The sequence below is a fragment of the Barbus barbus genome, assembly GCF_936440315.1.
Source record: "Barbus barbus genome assembly, chromosome: 47".
NCBI classification, from domain to species: domain Eukaryota; kingdom Metazoa; phylum Chordata; class Actinopteri; order Cypriniformes; family Cyprinidae; genus Barbus; species Barbus barbus.
The window spans coordinates 9,062,847-9,089,576 of NC_136725.1; the positions used below are offsets into that span (position 1 = coordinate 9,062,847).

At 37.7% G+C, this 26,730-nt stretch overlaps 1 protein-coding gene across 3 annotated transcripts in view; it reads right to left on the reverse strand.

Annotated features, from left to right (window-relative positions):
• The window catches only part of LOC306865956 (disks large homolog 2-like), a gene marked incomplete at its 5' end in the record, with an annotated part of 212,325 nt that overhangs the window by 62,488 nt on the left and 123,107 nt on the right, over window positions 1-26,730 (reverse strand). For 2 of the 3 annotated variants that reach the window (XM_079410830.1, XM_079410831.1), the window contains 8 exons: window positions 3,386-3,445; window positions 6,626-6,767; window positions 6,955-7,099; window positions 7,579-7,715; window positions 8,410-8,579; window positions 12,206-12,330; window positions 16,033-16,083; window positions 23,476-23,529. In XM_079410830.1, the coding sequence (XP_079266956.1) occupies window positions 3,386-3,445; window positions 6,626-6,767; window positions 6,955-7,099; window positions 7,579-7,715; window positions 8,410-8,579; window positions 12,206-12,330; window positions 16,033-16,083; window positions 23,476-23,529 (884 nt within the window). Of the gene's footprint in view, window positions 1-2,523; window positions 2,683-3,385; window positions 3,446-6,601; window positions 6,768-6,954; window positions 7,100-7,578; window positions 7,716-8,409; window positions 8,580-12,205; window positions 12,331-16,032; window positions 16,084-23,475; window positions 23,530-26,730 lie in introns of all 3 variants that reach the window. The other variant, XM_079410832.1, reaches the window with a different exon arrangement.

Sequence of the window (26,730 nt, forward strand, 5' to 3'; positions counted from 1 at the left end):
AACCATCACTTCAGATCAGTGAGCAACTGGTGTAGGGGACATGACCACCATCGAACGCATATGCCACGAAACTACAGAACAGCCCAGAAAGCAAAGCTTCATCCATTTGGATCCAAATTGAATCATGTGAGGGATTCTCCCTCCTGACTGATGATTCAGAGATGACAAGATCTGAATCCTCTGAGGCCCTCTGAAATACTTGAAATACATCAGATTTGATTTCCCTCTGGGAACCAGGCTTGAGGTTGTTGATTAGGATCAAATTAATTTTTGTGTACTATTGCCAAGTAGATACACATTAAGAAAACATCAAATACATCTGAATTCTAGTCAAATCAAAGAGAATGACTACACTGAACAAGAAAGAGTCTGCTTGAAACACAATTTTGCAAATTGTATGCTAGTATGTCCTGGTGATGCCTAAATGGGTCAATAATACCTGGAAAAAGTTTTGGAATTTACTAGCTAATTGACCACATATCCAGGGTTTTGAGCCAACCACTTAAGCCATACAATAAATGGCACATGGATACAGTCAATTCCATTGCACTATACAGTATATTCCTAGTGCTCCACATGGGATTTGTTTTAGAATTCGCCAATGTTTTACTGGCAGCTGTCATGAGCTACTCAAACAAAGCTAATGTGAAGTAACAGGGCTCTTAGGCAGAGTATTTTGGTGCGTATGCGTCATAAAATGCGAATCATTCCCTTTTGGTATGATGCTGACAATCTCAGATGCTTGGTCACACAGAATTGGCCATTTTCACAGAACTGCTGCCTGCACTTTCCCTTGAAGAGCATCATCAAAAACCGGCAGACCCTGAACATGAGAGACAGCAATCCATTAATCACTGATGTTATCGCTGGCATTTTCATGAACGCTTTTTCCGCAAGTCCTGAGGATTTAAGCGATGCATTAGGTGTTAGCGGTGGCGTTCTGAAATGCAAATCAACTCAAATCCCAGAGAAGCCAATTAGACGCCGCTTTATAATTCATACAGTAATGAACTTAAAAATCAAAATCAAAACAAACCGGTAAACAAAGCACACCCACGCTGAGGGCATTATGCACAGATTCGGATAACAGCAAAACATTACTCAGCCATTTGTGCCTGAGAGTCTCTTAGTCCCGAAGAGCATTTCCTCTGCGGTCAAACCCCCCCGGTTTACACTCCGTTCATCTCCGGTCTATTACATTTATATGCCTAGTCATTTAATCAGAAAGATGAGAGATGTTGCGCTATTGCTAATAAAGTTTTATATCCAATTAACAATACAAGCTGCTGCCTGAACCTAAATTGAAATCGGTTAGACAGGAAATAAGGAAGATAAAATCTATCCACTCTGATTTATAATGCACTAATGTCAGATGGACACCACAGGCACACAAGCAAATCGCATATGACAGCAGCCAAGCTCTGACCTTCATGGGGAAGCTGTCAATAAGCAATACAGTCTAACAAATGAAAATACGGACAATTGACAGTAAGTGCGGAAGGGAAGGAAGTAAGCTGCAGCAGAGATGTGATTCAGTTATAGTGGTGTCACGGGTAACTGCCATGGTAACTACCAATCTTCACACTCGTGTCCTCTACGTGCACTTTGCATCGTTGTCAAACTATGGATAAGGAATAAAAATGAAAGAGAATTATGCAAAGCTGTGAGAATTGCTCATCTGCAGTACTCAATGCAATATTTTTTCAGCATGAAATGGCATTCGCAAGCTGTTTTCTTCTTTTCGTTATCAGACATGCACTACTGTCAAAGTTTAGGGTCAGTAAGATTAAAAAAAAAAAAAAAAACTTTTATTCAGCAAGGATGCATTGTGCTGAGCAAAAGTGTCAGTAAAGACATTTATAAAAGAGCTATATTTCAAATAAAAGGTTTTCTGAAATATTTATATTTTTAAAATATTCCTGAATAAATGTATCAAGGTTTTTGATAAAAATATTAACCAGCACAACTGTTTTCAATATTGATAATAATAAGAAATGTTTCTAAGCACCATATTAAAATGATTTCTGAAGGAACATGTGACACTGAAGGCTGGAGTAATGATGCTGAAAAGTGCCATCACAGGAATAAATGACATTGTAACAAATTAAATTAGAAAACAGTTGAATTATTTAATCAAATAAATGCAGCCTAAGTGAGCATAGAGAATTATTTTACACATATTTCATATAATAAAAATCCTACCAACCTCAAACTTTTAAACAGTAGTGCATTTTCTTACAAAAAAATTAAGTAAATTGATTTCATTTTCTTTTTTAAGGTACTCTCAAAGTTTGTCGCTTCACTCTATCAAACCTCTGCAGATAATTAAAAGAAAAGAATACGGAAAGAGTGAGGTATACTAAGACTAGTGCATGATGATGCAGTTCATGCAGGTGAATTTGAAATGGGGCAGGGCATGCAATTGAGCATAAATTAGGGTGTGGCCATACAGGTGAGGTGTGGCCACAGAGTTTACATTCACATGCCTCATTCACATCCCATGCAGAGTGCTGTGCTCAGTACCTGGTGATCTCTGAGTCAGGGAGCAGGCCTACGTGATAGTGAGGGAAGTGGGAAATTGAGTGCATTGGGCTTTTATCAAACTCCACGGGGGAGTAGAGATGGGGAGAGGGGGCGCGGTCACTCAGTTTGTTCACAGTGCTGTAAACTGGCTCTGGAGGCCTGGTGTGGGCGAGAAAGAGAGAGGCAGAGAGCAGAGCAGCTAGGGTTAGTGTGCCAAAGTAGATTGACAGAGTAGTGACAGACCGATATACAGGCAAGCTATTGCTATTTTTTGCCTTGGTTTACAGTATAAATACTGAAACATGGCTACAACACATTAAACTCAAGAAGCAAAATTGCATATAATAGTAAGACTTGATTATGTCTTTGTATTCAGAGTTTTCACTGAATTCAAAAAACCATATCGGCCGACCACTAACAGAGAGAAGAAAAGATGGACCAAGAGAGAAAGAGAGAGAGGGTGAAAAACATAGCAGTGGAAGTGCGAGGAACAAGGAAAGAACTGCAACTGGTTAGTTCAACATTTAGCTTTTTTTAAATGGACTATTTCAGTTTCACCATTCTTCAACTCAGCATCTTCGATTCAATATTTGCTTTTAATAATTAACATTCTGTTCATACTCTCATGCCAGTGTAAACAGACTCCACAGGGATTGACATCCAGGGACCATTTATTCATCCCCTCTGTCTCAATCACTTTTGAACTTTCAAAATTACATATCTGACGGTTGCGGTCTCATTTTATGCAAACAATCCAGTCTCTAGGGTTCAAAAACAGAATAAGCTGTGGGAAGCATGCATTGTGCAGAAGGACATGATTTAACATTCAGGACCAAAACAACAGCTCACTTAAGTCGCTCACCTCAACTGGAAGTGCTGGGAATCAAACCTGTGACCTTCCATCTCATCTAACGAGGGGTTTCTGATTAGAAACAGACAAGAGGTTAGCATGAAGACAAAACAGACTGCAGTTTATATGAATCAAATGTTAAAATGTGCATTCAAAACGGCTGAAATGTATTCAGTACTTGTTACGTGTAGCATGCAGAAACAAAACAGAGACATCAACAGAATTCAGGACAAAATCAAATGTAACAACACAACGAGCCCCCTTATACAACACTGGGTTTGACACACAAACAGACCAAACCAACCACTCAAAATATTCAAATTGAAATCAGATACACTACCATACACAATACGAGTGCTAATCGCTAGTCTCTAACATTCCCTGCAAGATTCAGTGAGCATCTGGTTGTGGGTAAAAGAGAGCAAGATCTTACTGCAGATACAAGGCTATATTAGACATACTGCTGATAATGCAAGTACTGTAGTATATATTTGTGACACGCTCACCGGACCAAATTCTCTCCTCACTCTGCGTCATGTGAGGCTGGCTTGTGACTTGTCTTGAATGGAGATGACTGACAAAAGCTCTTTTACCTTCCCTACATTCTACCCTTTGTCTTTCTATCTTTAACAGTAATCTTTGTATCTTCTTCTTCTCAATGTGCCTTTCCTCTTTCTCCGTCTCTCACTGCATGTCTGGCTTCAGCACATTTCTTTAAATCTGCAATTCTCCCCTTCTCCTTGCCCTTAATACAGGGTCACAGCAGGCTAAATAAAACCATGACAAAACCCTTATTATGAACCACGGCACAAACCCTCTGGCACTTAACACTGACGGCGAGGCACAGAGATAGAATTAGGAACAGGCCAGCATCACCGACTCAGATTATACATATATGGAAACTAAATACGATTTATCACGTTAGTAGCACACGTTTATAGACAAATATCTTCAATAGCCGATATTTTGATGGTCCAATTATACATCAATTATTATACAGTATAATACATTAATTTGCCGTGTTGGTTAGCCCTGCTGCCCACGGTGAAATCTCACTGGTCAAAAATCTTTCTCCGTATTAAACATCAAATACCATCTGAAGTGTCAGTGTGGACAGACAAATCTTAGACAGTTTAGACCTAATTAATTATTCAACTTGTGAGCCATAATATAAGTTTACATTTATTATGCAAATCTACATGAAATGCCCCATTCCATATTCCAGAGTTACTGAACTTAAAATAGATATTAGCAGCTACAACATTTTCCCATTCCATATTATAATCTTCAACCAAACCTTTGATTTTCTCTGAATCTCCTGTAGAGATGAAGGGGGCTGAACTTCCAGATGGGCTTTTATGCTTCTTTAAACACAAAGACCACGTAAACCTCTTACAGAAAAAAGGGGATTTAATCTGTTTCTCTCACCTCTTGGAAAGGTCACGTTTCACGTTCTTTGTTTGGAATGCGTGTTTGCATGCACGTTTAGCATTCGTAGTGAAACTACAAATTTTTCACAGCAGAGTGGCAATAACTGTGTTTCACAGTGGGAGACATTAACAAGGCCATCTGTTAAATCATGGTTGAGAAATTACAGTGGCAGTTTTGAACTTGGGTATTTATTTAGCAATTATTCATCTGAAAATATTCTGGATTTTCAGAAAAACAAATGTCTTCCCCTGTGGACTGATGAAGCTTATTGTGGCGAGTGTGGCCATAAGCCAATAAGGCTAGTGAAATTCTGGGATTCAGATTCAGCTACACACACCCAACGCGTGTCCAAGAGACAATATCCTCAAATACTGTTAAACAACCATCGCTAGACACTCATAACACTGCTATCAAAAATCTCAGAGGCCCAAAACAACCACAGGGTATATTAACACATCAAGAAGCCAGCCTGCAGAAAGAGCGTGAGACGAGTTAATCAAAACTGAAGCCTGTTATGACGTTCTTTGGCTATTCTTAATTCACAGTTCTCATAGAGTCTGTTAAGTCCTCAGATTTAGTTCTGTGCTTCAGTTTTCTTTTCCAGAAAACTCCAGGGATGATGCTCAGTATTCACATCACTCAGAGGTTCAGGTTGCATTGCAGTGAACCAAACACGTCCCTCGCCCTGCAGTCCTATGTCTCCCAAAACACCCTTAAAAGCAAGCCAGTGTGCAAAAACAAGCTCATGCTGTTGATACACACACTGATATCATTACAGATTTAAGAGTTTGAATTAGTATGATCATTCGGTACTTTTTATAATAAAAATCTTATGCTATGTGGGTTGTTAGGGTGTTCTAGGTGGTTCCTTGCTGAAAAAAAGACCACCTCTAAGTCTCTATGATATTATGCACTGTTCTAACCCAGGCTCAATGAAAAACGTGTCTGTGTGAAATGACATTGCATTGCTTCTTGCACATTCTGTATCATTTTTAAAGTGAAATATCAAATGAATGGTGCTAAAAGCATGTTCAGATTTATCCAAAACAGATGAATGTGAATATGGCAATGTTATTGTGATATCGTGGCAGTTTGGAAATGAAATGTCCGGTGACTGGTGCTAAAATGTTAATGATCTATTGTATTTAATATAATATACTACCTAGATTAAACCTTACTCAAAACATAACCAATAGAGTTAACTAAAGCAAAGTGAAAATAAATATGCATTACTTTGAAGCAACCATTTTAGCTGGCTTCTTGCAACATTGTGCTTATTTATCAAATGTGGTATTACGCGAAACTCAGACCTGTGTGCTCCGCAAGTGCAACACTTCACCAGGTGAGCTACTGAGCAAGTTTACTACATCTTTGACTTATGTCATAAAATAGTATTGTGCATAGAACTGTTTTTCGAAAATTGTAAATAATCACTAATTGTTAATCTGCCACTGTAATCATAAATTGTGTGAAAAGTTTTACTTCTATTCAGATGGAAACTGCAGTGAATTGTAGTGTATATATAGGTACGTTTTTGCAAAAATATAGGTAGAGCCTATGTTGTTCTGTACATTCACAACAAACACGGACCACAAAAAATCCAGGAACGTAAAAACATTACAGAACTAACAGGACAGGAGGGAATCAAGGTTGGGACAGTAAATCCCAAAACAATCCCATCACCAGGTGTGATGACGCTGCTTGATTGCCTTTCGGATTTCCATGGGACACATTGGGGAAGGGGGCTACACAGTCTACCTGCGGGCAGTGGCTTCTGGTAGAAAGGGAGGGAATTACCGTAGGAAGGAAAAACCATCCAACCTGTTAATGTCCTCTTCCCCCAGCAAGTGCTTGGGCAGGGGGGAATATCGGCCGGGGGAGATGGGCGGAAGACTGGACTTATATTCCAGAGTGCCGTTATTACCAGGGGAAGAGATATGATTTTCCATAGCGGGTGAGAATGCTGTAGAGAGACAAAGAGAGAGTTTATGTTACACATATTGGCTAATCATAATGCTGACTTTAAACATTTTTAACATTTCCATTTTACTATCAAATTTCTAAGCACTATTCATTCTCTAGCATTATTCTGGTTTAAGAAAGCATATGTATTACATAATGAAGAGTGAATGCGGTAAGAAATCACTCACAGTGTGTGATATCAGGTGGCCCATAGGGGTCTGAGAGATAGACACTAGTGGGTTTCCCAACCTTTAGGTATACCACATCTGACGTGTTCTTCAATATGGCCACTGCTTCTTCATGGGTCACCTCTTCTAGAGTGTAGTTATTCACCTAGGTGAAAGAGAAAACAAGTGAGATGTGTTAAGCGGGCAATCCAGAGTTACGTAAACAGTTACGCTCTAGTGGTCAATGGCGAATCAGAGCTGCCAAATGTGTCCTGCCCAGTGGATTATACACAGCACTGATCTTGCTAATTAAATCAAACTCAGTTTTAAAGCGTTTAACAACCCCCCTGGATTAAAAGCAATGGAGTTTGACACTGACACTAGAGCGAAACTTCAGGAATGTAATCAGCCAACTGAAGATGCAGCTCATTTCCCAAAGATTTCTGGGGGCAGCTTCTATGCATTTGGACAGTGATTTTTGTTTTGTATGAAACACTCAAAATTTGCCCCAAACTCACGCCACTGGTTGAACCAATTTGAGCTGCTTAAACACATGTTTTGGGAAAATAAACAGAAAAATGTCTGTAATAAAAAGATAAAACTAAACCAAACTGAAAAATAAAATAAGTGGTCAATGAGCCATACCATAAGCAGTCTGTCTCCAACTTGTAACCGTCCATCCTTCTGCGCAGCTCCCCCATCAATGATTTTAGTGACATAAATGCTGTTATCACCTGGGATGTGCTGGTTTCCCACACCACCTGCAATACTGAAGCCGAGCCCTATCGGATTTTGAGAAAGGACAAATCAAAAGTGTTAGCTACGTCTCCATAGATGCAGTGAAAATCACACAGAAGCAATGCTGAATCTTTCAGAAGTTAACTGACTACTAGTAATAAACAGTGCTCAAAACTCTCTCAGAGCAGCAAGTACACACTTTCTTCAAGCATAATCTAGTTCAACAGTTTACTAGAGGAGAAAACAAGTGTTATACTGTAGAGTTTGTTTATGTTGTTTTGGATTTGAGGGGTCTACAGTGCCCGAAGCTCTTCCTCCAAATTTGTGCAAGTGCTGCTGTATGTGTATGTGTGATGCATCTTCCTCTATGTGCTCTGAATAATGCATCAAAGCTGTGTCTTTCTCAGGATATAGTTCTGTTTATTGCTCCACCCAAACAACAACCAACAAAAGAAGGCGTGATAACTCTTGCGCTGAGTGGAGTTTCAAATCTTGATTTGTTTTCCATTTATCTTCTCCTAGATATGAATGTGTACATGAGTAATAGCCTATTTTCTTTTATAACAGCAAAAATCTGAAAAAAATATTGGATGCAAACTAGGAACTATGAACAAACAAAACTAAAGTAAAAAAGATTTTTTGCGCAGAGCAGCCAACCACCGTGACACATCCCTAATTCAAACGGTGACAAACAGCTCAGGTAACAGATGGGTTTTAGGGTAATTGTAAATCTGAAACCTTTTGGTCCTTTTACAAGTTTGATTTCGGTGATGGTTTCCAGCATTGGTCTCCTCCTGCGCACATAGAGCCTCACAATCGATCCGGCTGCTTTCAGAGCCTCCACCGCCTTACTGTGAGACACCTCCGAGACATCTGCGTCGTTTACACGCAAAATACAGTCATTCACTCTGTGGAGAGAAATAAGAGCGAGGAGTGAGTTTTCTGAAGTCCTCAGTGCGTGGTGAGCCTCCTGCAGAGAGTTCCAGATCATGTCAGCCTGTAGTCCAAGGACAGCCGCCTCCTGGGGCATGCTCGCATAGAGCAGCTGAGACCCAGCAAACAAGCACACACACTCAACCAAACCAATGAGCGCACACACGCACACACACACACACACACACACACACACACACGCAATGTATACACAACTGATTCAAAGTGTTCTACAACTCAATTTAGACAGTTTAACATGATGCCTATGGCAACCTATGGTGGCGATATAAATAAAAACAGTATTATACAATATACGCATTTAAAAATAATAAAAAGTAATATATATATATATATATATATATATATATATATATATATATATATATATACACACACACACACACACACACACTGTACTTCATATATGATATTAAAATAAATACATAATCATATAATTGTTGTTATTGTATTGTTATTGTTAACTAAAACTATAAAAATTGCTTTATGAAATTGAAATAAAGCTTAAGTAAATCAATAAATAAATGAATTATAGAAATGTATCCTTCAAGTACAAGTATTACAATTACAAAAAACATATAGAGAAATATAAAAAAACATAAAAAACTAATATAAATGACAGGCTCATTGACAAGTCCATAACAAAATTGCTAAAACTTGAAAATGGAATATTATGTGATTATATATTAAAACATTAAAAAATTATATATTAAACCATATAATAGTATATAAATAATACTAAAATAAAATAAACACAAATAATATGATTTTATTTTGTATTTATTTGATTATTTAAATATTTCAATCATTTAATCATATACTTAAAAAAAGGTTTCTGTTTTAGCTGAACATAAGCATGCTATAGTCTCCCTATGCATCCCTCTCCTCTAACCATGCCCAGAAATGTCTTATTCCTGTCACCGATCCCAGTCCAGCTCTATAAAGTCTGATCATACAAGTACTTTACCCAATATAGAATCTCTGATGCAAGTTCCTGTTCCTTTGCGCCTCCAATCTTTAAAGCCTGCATGATTTATCCAGAGACTGTTCCGCTTCCAACACTCCCAAAGTCAAACAAGGGTAGAGCAGAGAAAAAAAAAACCCATACACAATGTAATTGCTTCTCTAAATGCTGTTCATCTCCAACTCACAATAAATCTATCACGACTTATTGGCGAACATTCAAAGTGTCATTCTCTTTTAAAAAACAGAATGCAGAATATGAGGTGGACGGGAAGGGGAGTGGTGAGAAAGACAGAGAAAGGTGCTTGCAGGTATAAGGCAGAATACTGAATGTTAAAGTGGCGCAACTTGCCCAGAGAGAACAAGCAAGAGGAGGACTGGTGATGCTCCAAGCCCTGACAGACCTGACTGAGAACGAGAGGATAAAAGAAAACAGCCAAGTCATGGAGCAGAGCAGGGCGAAAGGCTCAGACCGGGCTGCCACATGCAGCTGCTGTTCGGAGTGCCGCACACACATGCATACAAAACACAGGAAGATCTGCTATCTCTCCAGCACAATCTAATTATGCTTCTCTCTAATAAAACAACCCTCTCAATCAACTCCTGATCGGCCCTGACATGAATTTCAAACACATCCAGCCAGGAATAGAAACTCTACAGCGCACCAATATCAATTAAACCTTAAACCTCTTCAGAAACAACCAGAGGACCATATGTGTTACACAGAATGAAGCGATTGCCTACCCCTTTGTGTACATTGTGTAATTCAAATATGGTGGGGACCTATATGCATATGTTCTTTGACTGTCCACTTATTAGTAAATTCTGGGATAAGGTGTTTCTTGTGGTCTCAGAACTTTGCAATAGGCTTATTCCTAAACATCCCATTATTTGTCTGTTGAATGATGATTCTGATCTTAATCTGAACGTTTAACAAGGTAGAATGCTTCATACCGCACTAACTGCAGCCAAGAAGGTAATCTTTAAAATTTGGTATGAACCCGCATTTCCGGCTGACAAAATGTGGCTCATAGAATTAAAAAATATAGTGCTGTTAGAGTGTTCAACAGCAAGAATTAATAGAGCTAAGCTAAGAACAATTAAGGCATGGTCAGAATTTATTGAGAAACTTTCTTATATGATAACTAGATAAATAAATATAGTGAAAGGTAAATAGTGGATATTTCAGATGTATATAAATGTGGTCACCCCTAGAGTGTATATATATATATATTTTTTTTTTTATGCAAACCCTGGCTTGTATATAGTTATTGTAAGCTATGTATGCTGGCTTTGTTCTACAATAAACAAATAGTCATAAAAAAAAAGAAACAACCAGAGGAACATCTTATTGCTCAAAGCATGCTCTTTCATAGATATGGAGACTTAATTGAGTTCTGTCATATTATTGAATAATCAACTTTCTACTAAAATTGTTTGGGGGACATAAAAATAGAAACAAATGAGATAATTGTTGCCATACAGCAAGAGTGTGGACAGTATGAGATAATTTGGTATTTGTGGAATGAAGAATAGTTATATTCATAAAATATTTTGATTGCAAACATAGCTTAAAAACAAATAATAGAGACAATTGTCAAAATCTAAAAATATCTCCATGCAAGTTCCACAAAAGAAAGAAAGTCATACAGGTGGGTGAGTAAATGATACAAACTAATGTTTAGGATGAACTATCATTCACTAATCCTTCAGTAAGCTGTCACATGAATGTTTCTTTAAAAACAAATTCTCACTAAACCAAGAAAATAATTTTCGAATCTTGAATATTTACATAAAATGTATAATGCAAACTTGTTTGTTTTTTCCCTGTGGAAGATTGACGTGATCTGAAAGTGATTTGGTCAGGTCTATACGTTATACCCACACACGTCACCTCAGACCTCACAGATGGTAAATTTTTTAAAGTACCTCACGGTCAGAGTGTGTGGCAGTCAGCAGAAAACTTCAGGTACTTCAGCTCTCCAGAGAGACATTAGGACTGTGATAAACAGCCCGGTTTCAATCATTTACAGCAGCGAGAGGCAAAAGGAGGGAAGGAAAAAGAGCGAGGGAGGAAGAGAGAAAGAGATTGCTCTACAAAGCCAGAAAATAAAAATTCCAAAAAGAAAATTACCCAGTGATCTACTGAATTTATCTCCATCTTAGTAAGAAACACATTATTTACTCTGATAATCCATCAATTCATCAAAATATTTAAAATCGATTCATTATTGTCTCCATAATGGACATAAAATAGGATCAAAAAAGTCCACAATTTTCATTACATACACTGAGAAATAAAGGTTCCAAAAGAGGTTTTTCTGCAGCAATGCTATTTTGGGTTCCCCAAGGAACCTTTCAATAAACCAATAAACCTTTTTTCTTACTGGGAAGAACATTTTACTAGTCTAAAGAACCTTATTCCACTATAAATAACTTTTTTGTTCAGTGGAAAGGTTTTATGGATGGCTTAGGCTCTTCATGCCTAATTATATTTTTAGCATACAAATTTGTGTGTATTTAGAGAATATGTAAAGACAATTTAGATTTTTACATTAGCATTAAAATTGGCATGTAACAACAAATGCATGCACAAGTGTTTCACAAAATATTGGCCCACCTGAGTCTGCCATCTTCAGCTGCCGCTCCTCCAGGGATTATCTTTGTGATGAAGATCCCAGGATCATCGCCGATGTGAGGGTTATCTGTACCACCTGCTATACTAAACCCCAACCCTGAGTTACCCTGAGGAGACACACACACACACACACAGAGGAATATATGAAAGATTGGCTCTTTATGAGACCTTTGCCTCAGCGAAAAGAACCTAAATAACAGAACAACAACGGAATGAACAAAAAGAGAGAAGTGTAACATTATTTTTGTAGGAGGTGCACTTTGCTACCCATGACTCATTACAGTTTGGCACGGCATGCGTCTCTAAGCAGCACAAACTCACAAATCAAAACCTGTCACAACCGTGGGCTAGAGCCACATTTAACATCTCTGAGACATAAATAGACTAACAGGCTAATATTTTGAAGTGACGTGTTTATGATGGGGCTCTCCAGGGTTCCGCCTCGGTATAACACACAGGCTTTTATGCTTTAAACAAAGTGGATCGTGAGGAGAATTCATCTTTGCTGATTAGAGATGTTCCCTGGCTATGTTGAGAGATTGGATAGAACAGCTAATTTTACGAAAAGGCAATACCAAAACTATAGCATCAGGGTGGAGAGATGGTTTTAAAGTGAAAGAAACAGAGAGAAATGGGTGACAATAACAGATCAGCCCCAAGCAGCAGAGTTATCGCCTCGGCTTGTATCCAATTTTCTAGTTTGTAATCTCAGTTGAGTCTGCAGAAACCCTTGAATATACACTCTCAGCCTCCAGGCTCCAGGGTCGGACAAATCTGCACTCCCTCTAGTCTAGTTGACCTTTGCTATTGTCCGTGGTCTGTGTCTAGTCATGTGGATCCGATTGCAGCTGCCAGAATGTCATCTGCAGCCGTCTAATTCTCTCTCTCTCTTTCTCTCTCACACTGACTCTATTGTGCACCCCAGACTTTCACTTGCAAATAAAGAATATACAGTAGCCCAATTAAGAGGGTTCTGTGATATGTTTAAATTAAAGCTTCTCAGTAATACTTTCTAAAGAGTTTGTATATATAATGCATTATAAAGGTATTTTATGATATTCTTACTTAACAATGCATTCATAAATATGTATACAGTCCCCTCCATAAGTATTGGAACAGTAAAGACAAAATTGCTCTGTTGGCTGTGGAGCCAAGACGTATGCAAATATGATTAAAAGATGAATATGAGACAAAACTACAGAATGTCACATTTTATTATTAGCCATTTCAACACATTCATGTTTTACCAAATAAAAAGAACAGCACTTTTAGAGTTCATCCCACTCATTGATGTGAGCATAAGTATTGGGACAGTTGAACATAAGGCAGATATAAAAGATTAAAAGCTATTATTTAGATGCAGATCCCTTGCACACAATCACAGCAGTGAGTCTGTGACCCATAGACATCACCAGACTCTTGGTCTCATCCTTTGAAATGCTTTTCCCAGCCTTTAATGCAGCCAATTCCAATTGTTGTATGTTTTGGGGAGTTTGTGCCTTTACTCTCCACTCCAGCTGGTGAAATTCATGTTCAATCAGATTTAAATCTGGAGATTGACTTGGGCAATCTAAGACTTTCCATTTCTTTGCCCTTATAAATTCCTTGACTGAACTGGCAGGGTGTTTTGGGTAATTTTCCTGATGCAATATGAAGCACTTCCCAATGAATCTGGTGGCATTTTCTTGAATATTGGTAGGCAAGATGGTTTTGTACCCTTCCAAATTCATTCTGCTACTGTCATCATACATTAAGTCATCAGTAAAGTTGAGAGGGCCTGTTCCAGAGACAGCCATGCATGCCCATGCCATGACACCACCTCCACCATGCTTTACAGATGAGGCTGTATGCTTGGGATCATTTGCAGTTCCCTTTTATCTCCACATTTTTGCGTTGCCATCACTTAAAGGTTCATCTTTGTCTCATCGGTCCATAAACACAGTTCCAAAACTCTTCTGGCTCACCTTTGTGCTTTTTTGCAAACTCTAATCTTGCCTTTCTATTTTTGATGCTGGTCAGAGGTTTGTATCTTGCTGTGTAGCATCTGTAATTCTGTGTCAAAGTCTCCTGAGGACAGTAGATTGTCAGAGCATCACCCCAGCTTTCTGGAAGTTGTTGGTGATTTTACAGACACTTCTTTTAGGGTTCATTTTCACAGCTTTTATGATTTGTCTGTCATCAGCTACTGTTGTTTTCTCAGCCGATCAGGTCGTTGTTGGTTGCTGGTGTCGCTGTTGGTTTCCAAACTCTTGATTTCTTCATGCCCTTTGTTTTTGAAAGAGCTCTAATTGACTTCCTCTTTTCTTTTAGCATCCAAATTTCTTGCTTTTCTCTCAAAGTCAGCTCCCTCATCTTCATCCTGGTTTGTGTGTGTCATCATCGAATGCAGGATTCAGAATACAGAAGTAATGGATATAACTGATACGATGTGTTGAATCACCAATAATAAACTGTGACATTCTGTAGTTTTGTCTCATATTCATCTTTTAATCATATTTGTAAATGCCTTGACTCCAGAGCCAACAGAGCAATTTTGTCTTTACTGTTCCAATACTTTTGGAGGGCACTGTATATGAAATATAATATATGTGTTTTCATGAATAAATATAATCATATATAATTCAGATATTTTAAAAATTAAATATTTATAATTAAAATTCAAAGTGTAAGATTAGTACCAGTATATATATATATATATATATATATAAATTATAATGAGGTATAAAATGATGAATCGTTTATGTGTGTGTGTGCGTGTGTGTGTATGTATATATATATATATATATATATACACATACACTGTGCTGGGTAGTAACTGATTATATGTAATCTGGATTATGTAACCAGATTCTAAAAATTACTTGTAATTACAGTATATTTCATTTTAAAATGCTCATAATCAGATTACAGTTACTTTTTTTATGGATCACATGATTACATATTGTTCTGGACAAACATTTCAAACCTGGAAGAATCTGGGTGTGTCATTTTTGTTTCCATGTTTATTTATGCTTGTTCATGTAATGTTTTTGTGAACTCTTTAAAATAAAATAGTTTAGTTAATATTTCAATAATTTTGATTTTTATCAACTCACTGCAGTTCGTACATTAAGCCCAGTTTGGGAAATCCTGGTGTAATGTAATGTTCCATGCATATTTTGTTGTTGATATAAAAAATGGAATATACTGTATTTTCTATCTCTTTGTTTTTATAAGATCAACATGGTACGTTAAGTCTAAAACAAGTTAGATTTTAAAAAAGGAATCTAAAAGTAATCGAAAATGTAGTCAGAATACATTACCTAAAATGAGCAACCTAGATTACATTGTTAACTACATTGTTGCTACATTTTTCATCATATCATATGTAATCAGTAACAGACTATAAATTGTGAATGTTCTACCCAATCTACTCTGTATATATATATATGTGTGTGTGTGTGTGTGTGTATAATATAAATTTAGATAATGTGTAACATTGACAGGAGACTGTTAATATTTTGGCCAGGTAGGCAAATTCTCTTGTGGAGACCTTATCCACACAATGATTAGACAAATCTAAAAGGCAATCATCATTAAATCAAATGATCTCACATTTAAAGTTATTACTAATCACAGACTAAGCTTATTCAATGACTGGTTATGTTTGATGGTTATGTTACAAGATCATGCTCACAAACCAAGCTGTTAATGATTGGATTATCAGGTGGAAGAATCCACACAAGCATAAAACAAGACCTGTGCTCAACTCAACTCTGAGTCTACGTTTCTATGGATGTGTACTGTGTGAGAGAGAGACAGACACTTACCCGTTCTAATGTAATCTCTTCGAATTCATATTCAATTTCTGTCCCATTTACCTATTGGAGGGAAAAAAATAAAATCCCATTAGATGTGTTTGCAGATGCAATTCAAAGAGGGCATTAATCATTTAACCGTCACATTAAATGTCTAAATGTGATGCCACAATGACATCCTAAACCAGCAGCAGCCAAATGATGTGGAAAGAGGTACATAACAGTTCAAAACATTTTAGAACCGAAGCCGCTGTGATAAAGGATTAGTCAAATAACCTCTTAAAAACATCAGCATTCAACTCATTCTCCTTGAATGAAACTGGAATGAGGCTTTCATACGTCTTCAGCAGACATTGAGCCTCATATCTATTCAGCTCACCGCATTTGCTGTAATTGTCTAAATCTGAGTCTGGACACTAAAATCCATAATCATTTACCTTCTTGTACAATGGGACCAGGCCTCTAGGGCAGACATGCTGGCTCAGGCAGCCCTTTGGAAATGAATTCATACTCAATGTGCTGCTAGAAATGGCATTGACAGACAACTAATCCAATTTCAAGTTCAATTTCAAATAAGGGTCATCTTCGTGCTTGATTGGAGACATTCATCTTAATTATTCTTTAATAACTGAAGCAAATGTAATGGCCATAAGGCACTCTAATACATGCTAAAGAGCTTTTCAAGCAGCATGGGTCCTCTCACGTTCATAATTTGAGCATACAAAAATCTTCAACATTTGACTTCTTTAGATAAACTACAAGAACCTGGCTACAATGTCCACTGAATACTATATAAAAGACAAAATTACTATAATTATTATCATATTATAGTTACATATTATATATTATTATATATAGTATATCGGTAAGATTTTGTTATGTTTTTGAAAGAAGTGCTGCATTTTTTTGACCAAAAATACAGTAAACTAGTAATACTCTAAAATATTGCTACAATTTAAAATAACCGTGCAGAAATGCATTGCTTGTATTTATTTATTGCATTAAGTGCACTCTATTGTAATACAATTTTGTATGTTTTACAACATTTTACAGCTATTAAAAGATTTATTTTCTGTGATAACGAGCATCATTTCACAGGTACTGTCCACAGAGCGTGTTTTGAACAAGGACATTTTATGTTGAAGTGCCTCGATAACATGGCAGCCTTGGCATTTACAGCGAGTGTGCATGTTTCACATTTTGACTTTTTTTATACTGAAGGGAGTATTTCAGACAGCTGGAGAAAGAGAAACAGTCATTCATGGCTAATTGAAACCCAGTGAACAAGCTCATTTATGCCTCAGCCACCTCAGCTGTTCAACAGAGAGACAGAGAGAAAGAGAGAGAGACATAGCTGAATACTGTCGCACTTCTCTCCTCAGAGTGACATGACCTTTCATTTACAGCATCAGTTGGACGCCCTTAGACTACACCTGCTCTTAAACTTGAGGACCAAACAGATGTCAAGAGCACGGAGCTGAACGCAGTCTCTCACTCCACAACATTTCTCAAATTAATTCATTTGTTGAATTCTAGCTGACATTCTTCAGTCATGCAGGAAGATTTGGTAAAATATTTAGTCAGTTGGTTCAGCACCAGGATGAATTACTTAAGGGGGCATTTGGAACCTTGGATTGGGCACAAATTAGTGGTTCTCTTCTATCATCAGAAGACAGAAGGCCAATTGGCATGTATACGCATAACACTAAACTATGGAAGCCTGTTTCCACTGAATAAAATAAAGGAAGTTGTGGGTTTTTCATCTCCCAATTCTGACTTTTTTCTTGCAATTGTGAGTTCAAATCTCCCAATTCGGACTTTTTTTTCTCAGAATTGCATGATATAAACTCACAACTGCAAGTTATAAAGTCAGAATAACGGGATATAAACTCACAATTGCGAGAAAGTCAAAATTGTCAAACAGTAAAAAAAACAATAAAAACAGGCAATTCTGACTTTTTTCTCAGAATTGTGAGATATAAACTCCCAATTGCGAGTTATAAAGTCCAATTCTGAGGGGAAAATACTGCTATGTTCTCAGAATTGCGAGCTTATATCTCACAATTCTGACTTAACTCGCAATTGCGTGTGTAAAATCACAATATAAACAGCCAATTCTGAGATAAAAAGTTGCAACTGTGAGTTTAAATCTCACAATTCTGAGTTTTTTTTCTCACGATTGTGAGTTTATATCACACAATTCTGAGAAAAAAGTCAGAACACAGTTCATATATTAGTTTGTATTACGAAATTCTGATAAAAAAGGTCAGAATTGCAAGATGTAAAGTGGGGAAAAAATTATTTGATCCCCTGCTGATTTTGTATGTTTGTCCACTGACAAAGAAATGATCAGTCTATAATTTGAATGGTAGGTTTATTTGAACAGTGAGAGACAGAATAACAACCAAAAAATCCAGAAAAACACATTTCAAAAAGTTATAAATTGATTTGCCTTTTAATGAGTCAAATAAGTATAAATAAGGGAGCTGAAGGTTCGAGATGCCAGATGTCAGCCTCAAAAACTTAATGACTTGGAGAGGATCTGCAAAGAGGAGTGGGATAAAATCCCTCCTAAGATATGCACAAACCTGGTGGCCAACTACAAGAAACGTCTGACCTCTGTGATTAATTATAAACTATAATTATATTATAAAATTATAAACCACAGATACATATGCACAACCCTAAAACACACCAAACTTTAAGAATAAATAAATAAAAAATAAATAAATCAAGTAGATCAACTGACTATTATGAATCACAGATGCAGAGAAAATATCCAAAATTAAACAATACTGTACATGAATAACGAGGTAATATGACTACTCACTGATACAGTGGTGTGAACATTGCTATAGAGTGATAAATGTCTCAAGTTTAAATTCCCAATGAGTTTACTTTAAGAAACCATGTAATACAGAAACTCAGTGGATGCAGATTATATTAGCACAGGGATCCCCAGAGAACACTACCAGCCAAGACAGACGCCTACATCACCCTCTGCAACTGCTCAAATAATTTCACAATTAATATAATGAAATTGTTTGGTCAAATACAACATCTGTGGCCATTTTCCTTATTGTCTGAGCCAAAATTGGATTTCTCAGTAAGTGCTTCTGTTTGACGCTAACTAATCAGAGCGACAGCAGCCGAGCCGCATCTCCGCAGTTTGATCAACACGCGTGTGCGAGAGCTCTTCAGAACACCCTGAATATGCCTATGAACACAATCAGGGAGATAACTGATGGATGTGATAATTGATGGATGAGCATGAGAAACCAATAAGACAGAGTAAATGAGATCATTAACAACAGCAGCGCTCATCAGAACAGAACAACACCCCTTATCAACCGACTTAAGACACTGATAATATTTTGGTCATTAAGTTTGGAGAACTTTTCTTCAGGTCTGGAAAACATGGCCTTTCCATCTTCCCAATGACCCAATTACTGGGCTTTGAGTGGCATTAGCATTCTGAGCCGCATGGTGTTGCAAATGTGAGACGCTGGGGACCGGGGGAGAGTGCAGCTGCAGAGGGGACGGTGGGAGGGGAGTTCACCATGCAGCATCTAAGGTGTAAAAGCTCACATTAAACTGGTGAGTCACTGCAAATGTGGCACCAAACAAACTTGCAAATGTTCGATACACCTGACAGCGTTCATCCGCACAGCTTGTGCAAACGGTGCAGAGCGGGTCATGTTTCCATGGTGACTGACTACAATGTAGGAACCGGGCATTTTCAAGCAAGAAGCTTTCCCTTTAGAGTTCTGGCTGATGGGATGGCATATTTTTACGCCCATTGTAGTGATTAAACATGAAATATCCCTCGGGCCGCGACATAATAAGACTCAGTTTTCTCAATACACCCCCATGTGGACTAATTAGCACTATGAACTAACCACTGTTATTCCTGACAGCTAATGGAAACAAAGGCGCTGTTAAAAGTAGGCAGAACGGGTCATTTTGCTGAAGCTAGGCAGATGTTATTTAACAGCTACACTGACTCAGTAATGCTTTATCAATCCTGTCGCCCCCCTTGATTATCTTTAGTGCTCGTTCTAGATGACCTCTGTTCCCTCTACAGTAACAGAGCACAGTGGAGGCTTCATAATTAACAGTACTTAACCAGATTTCTCACCAGGTCTAAAACTAGGCAGCAGTGGGTTGAGATTTAAACTGTAGTGTCAAATGAATATTCATTGTTTGTGTATATTAAAATAGCAATATATTAACTTTGCTCCAAAATTAGTGAACTGTCTTTTTGTCTGTTGTTTACATAGACAGCCACTTTTTAAAGCAGCATCATGGAATTACACAAAATATCTGAGTTTAATATTAACATTTTGTTATGCTAATAATGCAATACTCTAAAAAGCACACACAATTTGTGATATTAAATCAGAGACAATTTAAAACTCGTATTGTCTAATCTATTACTATGCCCAATATATACAGTACTACCGTTTTTAATGTTTTTGAAGAAAACTTAAGAAGTGCTCATCAAGGCTGATTTATTTAATCAAAACTACACTGTAAAGATAAAAGTTGAGAAAACTCAAAAATCTGCTGGTTGCCTTTTTTTTTTACAGTGTACAGTAATATTGCTAAATATTTTTTACAATTTAAAATAACTTAAACTTAAAACCAAATTTTCAGCAACCATTACTCAGATTTAATGTTCAATATTGTTATCAATATTTTTGTGGAAATAATGGTGCATTTTTCAGGATTTTTTGATGAATAGAAAGTTCAAAAGAACAGCATTTATTTGAAATATAATTATTTTATAACATCATACATGTCTTCAATGTCACTTTTGATCTATGTACAGCAATGTATTCTTGCTGAAAAAAGTATTAATTTATTTTTTAAAAATATAACTGCTGCCTGAGATTTTACTCAAAACAAGGTATCTTTGAAAATGTACCTTACACATAACTATGCATCTTTATACCAATATCCTACGTTTTATTTTCACAACCTAAGTTTTTTAGAAAGACTATTTATTTTTGACAGCTGTGCAACCTAGCCTACTGTTTCTTTTGCATCAAATTAAATATGGCATTTTCTCTGACTAAGGTCTATTGCACTCCTTTATGTACCTTATAACGTCTGACAGGTTTACACACTCTTGCATTTCTTCAACATCTTTCAGAAGCATCAACAGATGGAGACATTTCTCTTTTTTTCATGACTCCAAAGAAAAATCTGTCTTTTAAGCTTGGTTTTCAACTAGCCTTGACAATTCCTTGATGAACAGCACAAAACCCACATTTAACCCGAGGCAAATCTGCACTAAAGCAACCAAGGTTCCTTTTAATAAAGTGAACAGATGATACTGTGCTGGGTGAGTGAATGTGTATGTGTGTAGGATAAATGTACTGCATGAACATGCATAATGAGCTTGATTTGAGCTTGATTTTAGCAGCACCTTCTCTTTTGTCTCTGGGGTCATGTCGAGTCTTTTCATCTCCACAAAGACGACTCAATAACTATTTTACAAGGTGATTATTTTGTATGAGTGTGTACGATGTGAATTGTATGATGTTCCACTCTTAAATAAAACCACTGGGATGTAAACAGATTGTATGAAAATAAAACTCCCAAAACTCAGATTGACTGAAGTGTGTAAATCTAAAACTCAGCATATGGTAAATCCCAGTGATACCATATCAAACATTTTAGGTTTACAACACTCTTAATATTGTTGTAATGACTTTTCCCAAGTTCTCAGCAAAGAAAAAATGGAATCTATTCTACTTTAGATATTTGCATTTAGAGAGCACAGAACACAAACACACACACACGGTGTGTTTATAGGCTAAACTCAGAGTGAACACCTGCTTTACTGGAGTAATCCATCAGTGTTTTCTTTTCCCAGAACTCCATCTTCTCTTGCTTGTTCTCTTGTATTAGGCTATTAGGAGAAGTTCTATCAGAGACAGATTGCTGCTTAAAGCAGTTCATAATCATCGTAATCTCACACATACTCCAACACATGTCCACAGTGGGCTTTAAACTGAGAACAGCAGGAAAAGCAGGGGAAAAGCAATTAAACTGATTTAACAGCATTAGGCTTGTTGCTGGATTCTGGATGTCATGGTCGATCTCGCGTTGTTGATGGAAGTACGGCGCTTTGACTAAAACACGGCACATTCACAGTCATCTGGATATGCCTTGATGTTAATATTTCATTACAGAGATGCAAGCAGAGAAACAAGAATCAAATGAAATTATCCTCAATGAACGTGAAGGGTGTGCATAAGAGGTGTGTACAACAGCCAATACAAAACAGAATAACAGAAGGATATTTCCCCTGATGTAACAGGAAGAGACCTTTTTAATCTTCAATTAAACTCAATGCCATTTAGGAGAAACAACTGATTGGTTAAAATTATCTTACATTTACATTTAGTAATTTAGCTGACGCTTTTATCCAAAGCGACTTACAATTGCTATATATGTCAGAGGTCGCACGCCTCTGGAGCAACTAGGGGTTAAGTGTCTTGCTCAGGGACACATTGGTGTCTCACAGTGGATTCGAACCCGGGTCTCTCACACCAAAGGCATGTGTCTTATCCACTGCGCCATCACCACCCATCTTATTTTTGATTTATGAGCTGAACAAGCAAGCTGAAGCAGAACAAACAAAGAATGTTCTGGGTTGTTCATAAATGGCTGGCCATTTTTGTTCATGAATAGGTTGTTCATAAATGGCTGGCCATTTCTGTACATGGTCAAATGACATTGTTGCAAAAACAGGAAATAACGCAGACGATTATTTTGGAGTTTGCAGGAGACAGACAAAACCTGCCTCAGCTGACTGAAGGTCAAGTTGTGTTGTTAGTGTGTCTGTGAACTCTATATACTTCGTGCTGAGTGTAGTTGCTTTGTGTTGGTGTTTGATTTAACACTGCTCTCCCCCTCTGTGTTCTTTCATTCACTCCAATCACCTGCTCTGTCATATGCCTGATTCATGATGTGTCTTCTGCTTTTATCTACCTATCGCTCTGATCTAAAACCTAGCAAACAGGTAGCAACTTTCTAAGGCAGCATACTTACTGAAATGGAATATCACAATTCACTGATTTGACTTCTTTTAAACCATTCATCAAATATCTCTCATACATCCCACCAAAAAACAGCTGACTCCACACATTAATATTTCAAACCCATAAGAGAAAACCCTGTGCTAATCTAACCCGCCGATAATCACTGGCCTCCTTATCTGGTTAATTTATGAAAAGCCATCAATCATTGAATACGTTAATCGTATTTGCGCAGAGTGGAGAGTGATAAATGACACTACATTTATGAAGAGCAAAAAAAGGATGTTAAACTCATTCGCCACTCACTCTGCATGGGCATTGATCTGATCAAGTGGATGATCTGCAAAGTCACGGCTGTGTATAATGTCATGAACATGCAATAAATAAATGAAAAATCAAAACTCACGTATGGTACAGATTCCAAAGTGTCCGTGTTGACAATAATTGGGGCAGGACTTGCCTGTGAAAAGAGAGAAAGGGAGGGCGAGAGAGATGGATGGAGAGGAAAACAGAAAGAGAAAGAGATAAAGATCAGAGTGGATTGGAGATGCGTGAACTGGCCTAGATTTTATTAAGGGATACAGCAGAGCATGATGGGCACCGCTGAGTTCACAGATGCCATGATGAAGAACACAACTTCAAAACGACAGGCGATAGCAAAACATATTAACAGTACATGCACACACATACACACAGATCAATTAGATGAAGGATGAAAAACATGACATCATTTAGGAGTATGATCATTGCAGGAAAAAAAAAGTTTGTATGACTTGAAGGTTGAGATTGTTTAGGTCTCTCCCTGTTTGTCTCTTTTGCTATTTAGCTAGTTTCTGATGACAGCGCAAAGTCAATTAATTTCTCCCACACACAGCAGCGAGGCCAGAATTCTCGGTGGGTGGACGTCTATTCTGTACCTTCTCTGTAATTCATTGAGTGTTGTGACGTGTAACCGCATCATTAGCCTTTATTAGAAAATATTAGCTCATTTTACACAACATTATGTAGAGCTGCACAATTCACTGTGCAATAATGGCACACTTACGCAAAATTTTACCGCTATAGGTAATAATGATATATGTCGTGCTGGAGCCAAGAATAAATGAGTTCATTATTGATTCAGTGGTGTTATCATCCAGCTCAGCTCAGTTTAAATAGTGTCTGTGCAATCAAGTGGACAATATTTCCAGATACTAATCTAATGACATCAAACCGACATATGCTTTGCATGCACAACTGGATATCTTTTGAAAAAAAATTTCATGTAAGGAACTAGTTTCAGAAAGCACTTGAGCCTGCATCATTTGCATTAGTCCTGCAGTTCTTCAAAGCAACGCATGTTCAACCAATGGCAGGGCTTTCTGTTTTTCTGACCAATGGCAGACCTGTGTTTAATACCCTAATTGAAAACAAGTCATTATTTTTGTAATTCTGTTTGGTGCCACTAGAGGCACACAACATTTAACAAGTAATGAAAGGTGGGCTAGCACACAACACAAACTCATTCAGCTGGAGGCTGTGAGGCTTATCACAAACTCATTAGCATTCAGAGATGGCCTACTACACAAATCCCCGGGAAGACGCAGCCGGCGACTAAAGATCGATCGACAGCAGAGATTGAGGCTGTCCCTGCTTATTGCGCACCGCCTCTAATTACATTAATACATCTCCCGTCTTGAGAGCTACAGCCTCAATCACTGAGGGATCGGAGAACCAGAGAAATGTGTTGGAAAGCACATGGCAAAAAGGATAAACTTCATTAAAATCTTTGCCACCGACGTTTGAAATACAAAGACATATTGAGTTCATACTAAACATTTTGTGTTTGTTTTACCCTGTAAAGCCTGATGTATGAAATAATAGCTAATATTTTCTTCTTTTAAATGAAACAGTTTATTGAACCTTTAGACTAAATTGAGTATCATACAGTATTTCAAACATCGGGCTTTTATAGCTCATATAGTATGATATAGCAGAATATGGAGCTCATACTCGTGGAGGAAAGAAAAGACACCTCAATTTTATTCAGAAGCCCAAACAGAGCAAAAATACGCCAATTTGGTGCAGTTGCTAATATTCGAATGACCAAAATATAAGATGAGCCTTCGCGCAGTGGGCGGAAGGGTCGCCGCTAGGGCTGTCTATTGCAAGAATCTGTCAATGCGACACATATCACAATACAGGGGTTGCGATATGATATGTTGTGATACATTGCGATACTGTATGCAAGGCGATTTCTTATTTTAGGAGTAGGAAATATTTTGAGGAAAGCTGTCATTAAGAATACGCCACCATATACAAACCTTAGCAAAAAAATAAATAAATATTATTTAACCAGAACACAGTGGGTTCCCCCTTTACTTGAACCTTTTGTGCAGTACAAGTAAAGGGGGGAAATTTAAAGAGCCTGCAGGATTCTTTAGTTAAATGTATAATATGTATAAAATGTATTTTATAAAAAGACCATATATATTTTTAGACCCTGCTTTAAAGGTTCACAGTTTAAGTTTACAATTGTAACATACGATGATATAACATTTTGATTAATATCAATGAAAAATAAAGTGCTAGCAGGATTTCCAAAGAAAACAAAACAATTGTAAAACAAAATAAATACAGATGTTGAACATTCTCAGAACCTTTCAACTTGGATTTCACAGGTTCTTCAGTTTGTATTTATGTTCCATGTGGAATCTCAGAGACCGCGATACGAGCACAGCCCCAATTGCACAAAATGCCCCCAACATGAGAGAAAGCTGCAGCCGCACGAAGGCTCTTCACTCGGGACGCGGCAAGTGGCGGAACCGAGGTGGTCCCTGTGCCACGATCCTGGGGCAGACGTTACCACAAAAGCCCAAATGACGCCACACTTCAGCTTTGTACACCGAAACGGGAACTAGAACATTCTCCATTAATGGCAGCGAACTATACACTCCTGAACAAAATCTAAAGACCAGGGGAAACATTACAAGTATTCAAATGTCATGCTGGTGGATCATAACTAGGTTGTAAGTACTGCTTTAAATTGCCAAAAGAAGCAACAGGAGCAAGACAAAAAATAGAGAATAGGCAATTTATTGAAAACTGCATTACACTCAAAAAGGCTATTCATCAGCTAATCAAAAGTTTAAGACCACAGCCTTAAAAAGTTAAAATCTGTGCCAAAATATGGCTTTCATGTCAGGTAGTCTCACTGTCATGACCTCCTGGTGGCAAAGGCAAAAAGTCTTTGAATGTGGCAGGATTGTTGAGCCGCACAAGCAAGTGTGCGTGCAACGCGCCATCGCTGCCAAGGTTGGACGCAGTAAGACAGTCATTTTACATTTCTTAAAAAATCCTGAGAGTTATGGGACAAAAAAGTCAAGTGGTAGACCCAAAAAGATCAGGGGTACATGCAGGATGGTCCAAAAGTGCGACGTTATTCTCCTGGAAGAGGTCCTTCATCAGGCGGTTGTTGTGAACTGTAGCGCTGTCCTGTTGAATAACCCAGTCATTACCGCACAGACAAGGGCCCTCAGTCAAAGGGCCCGCTGCAACATTTCCACACAGCCAGCCACGGTTCGACATCCCAGCACAACCTAAAAATCCATTATCCAATTGCAGGAAAAAGCACCCCAGATCATGATGCCACGTAAAACATCTCCAGTGGGATCTCCTTGTC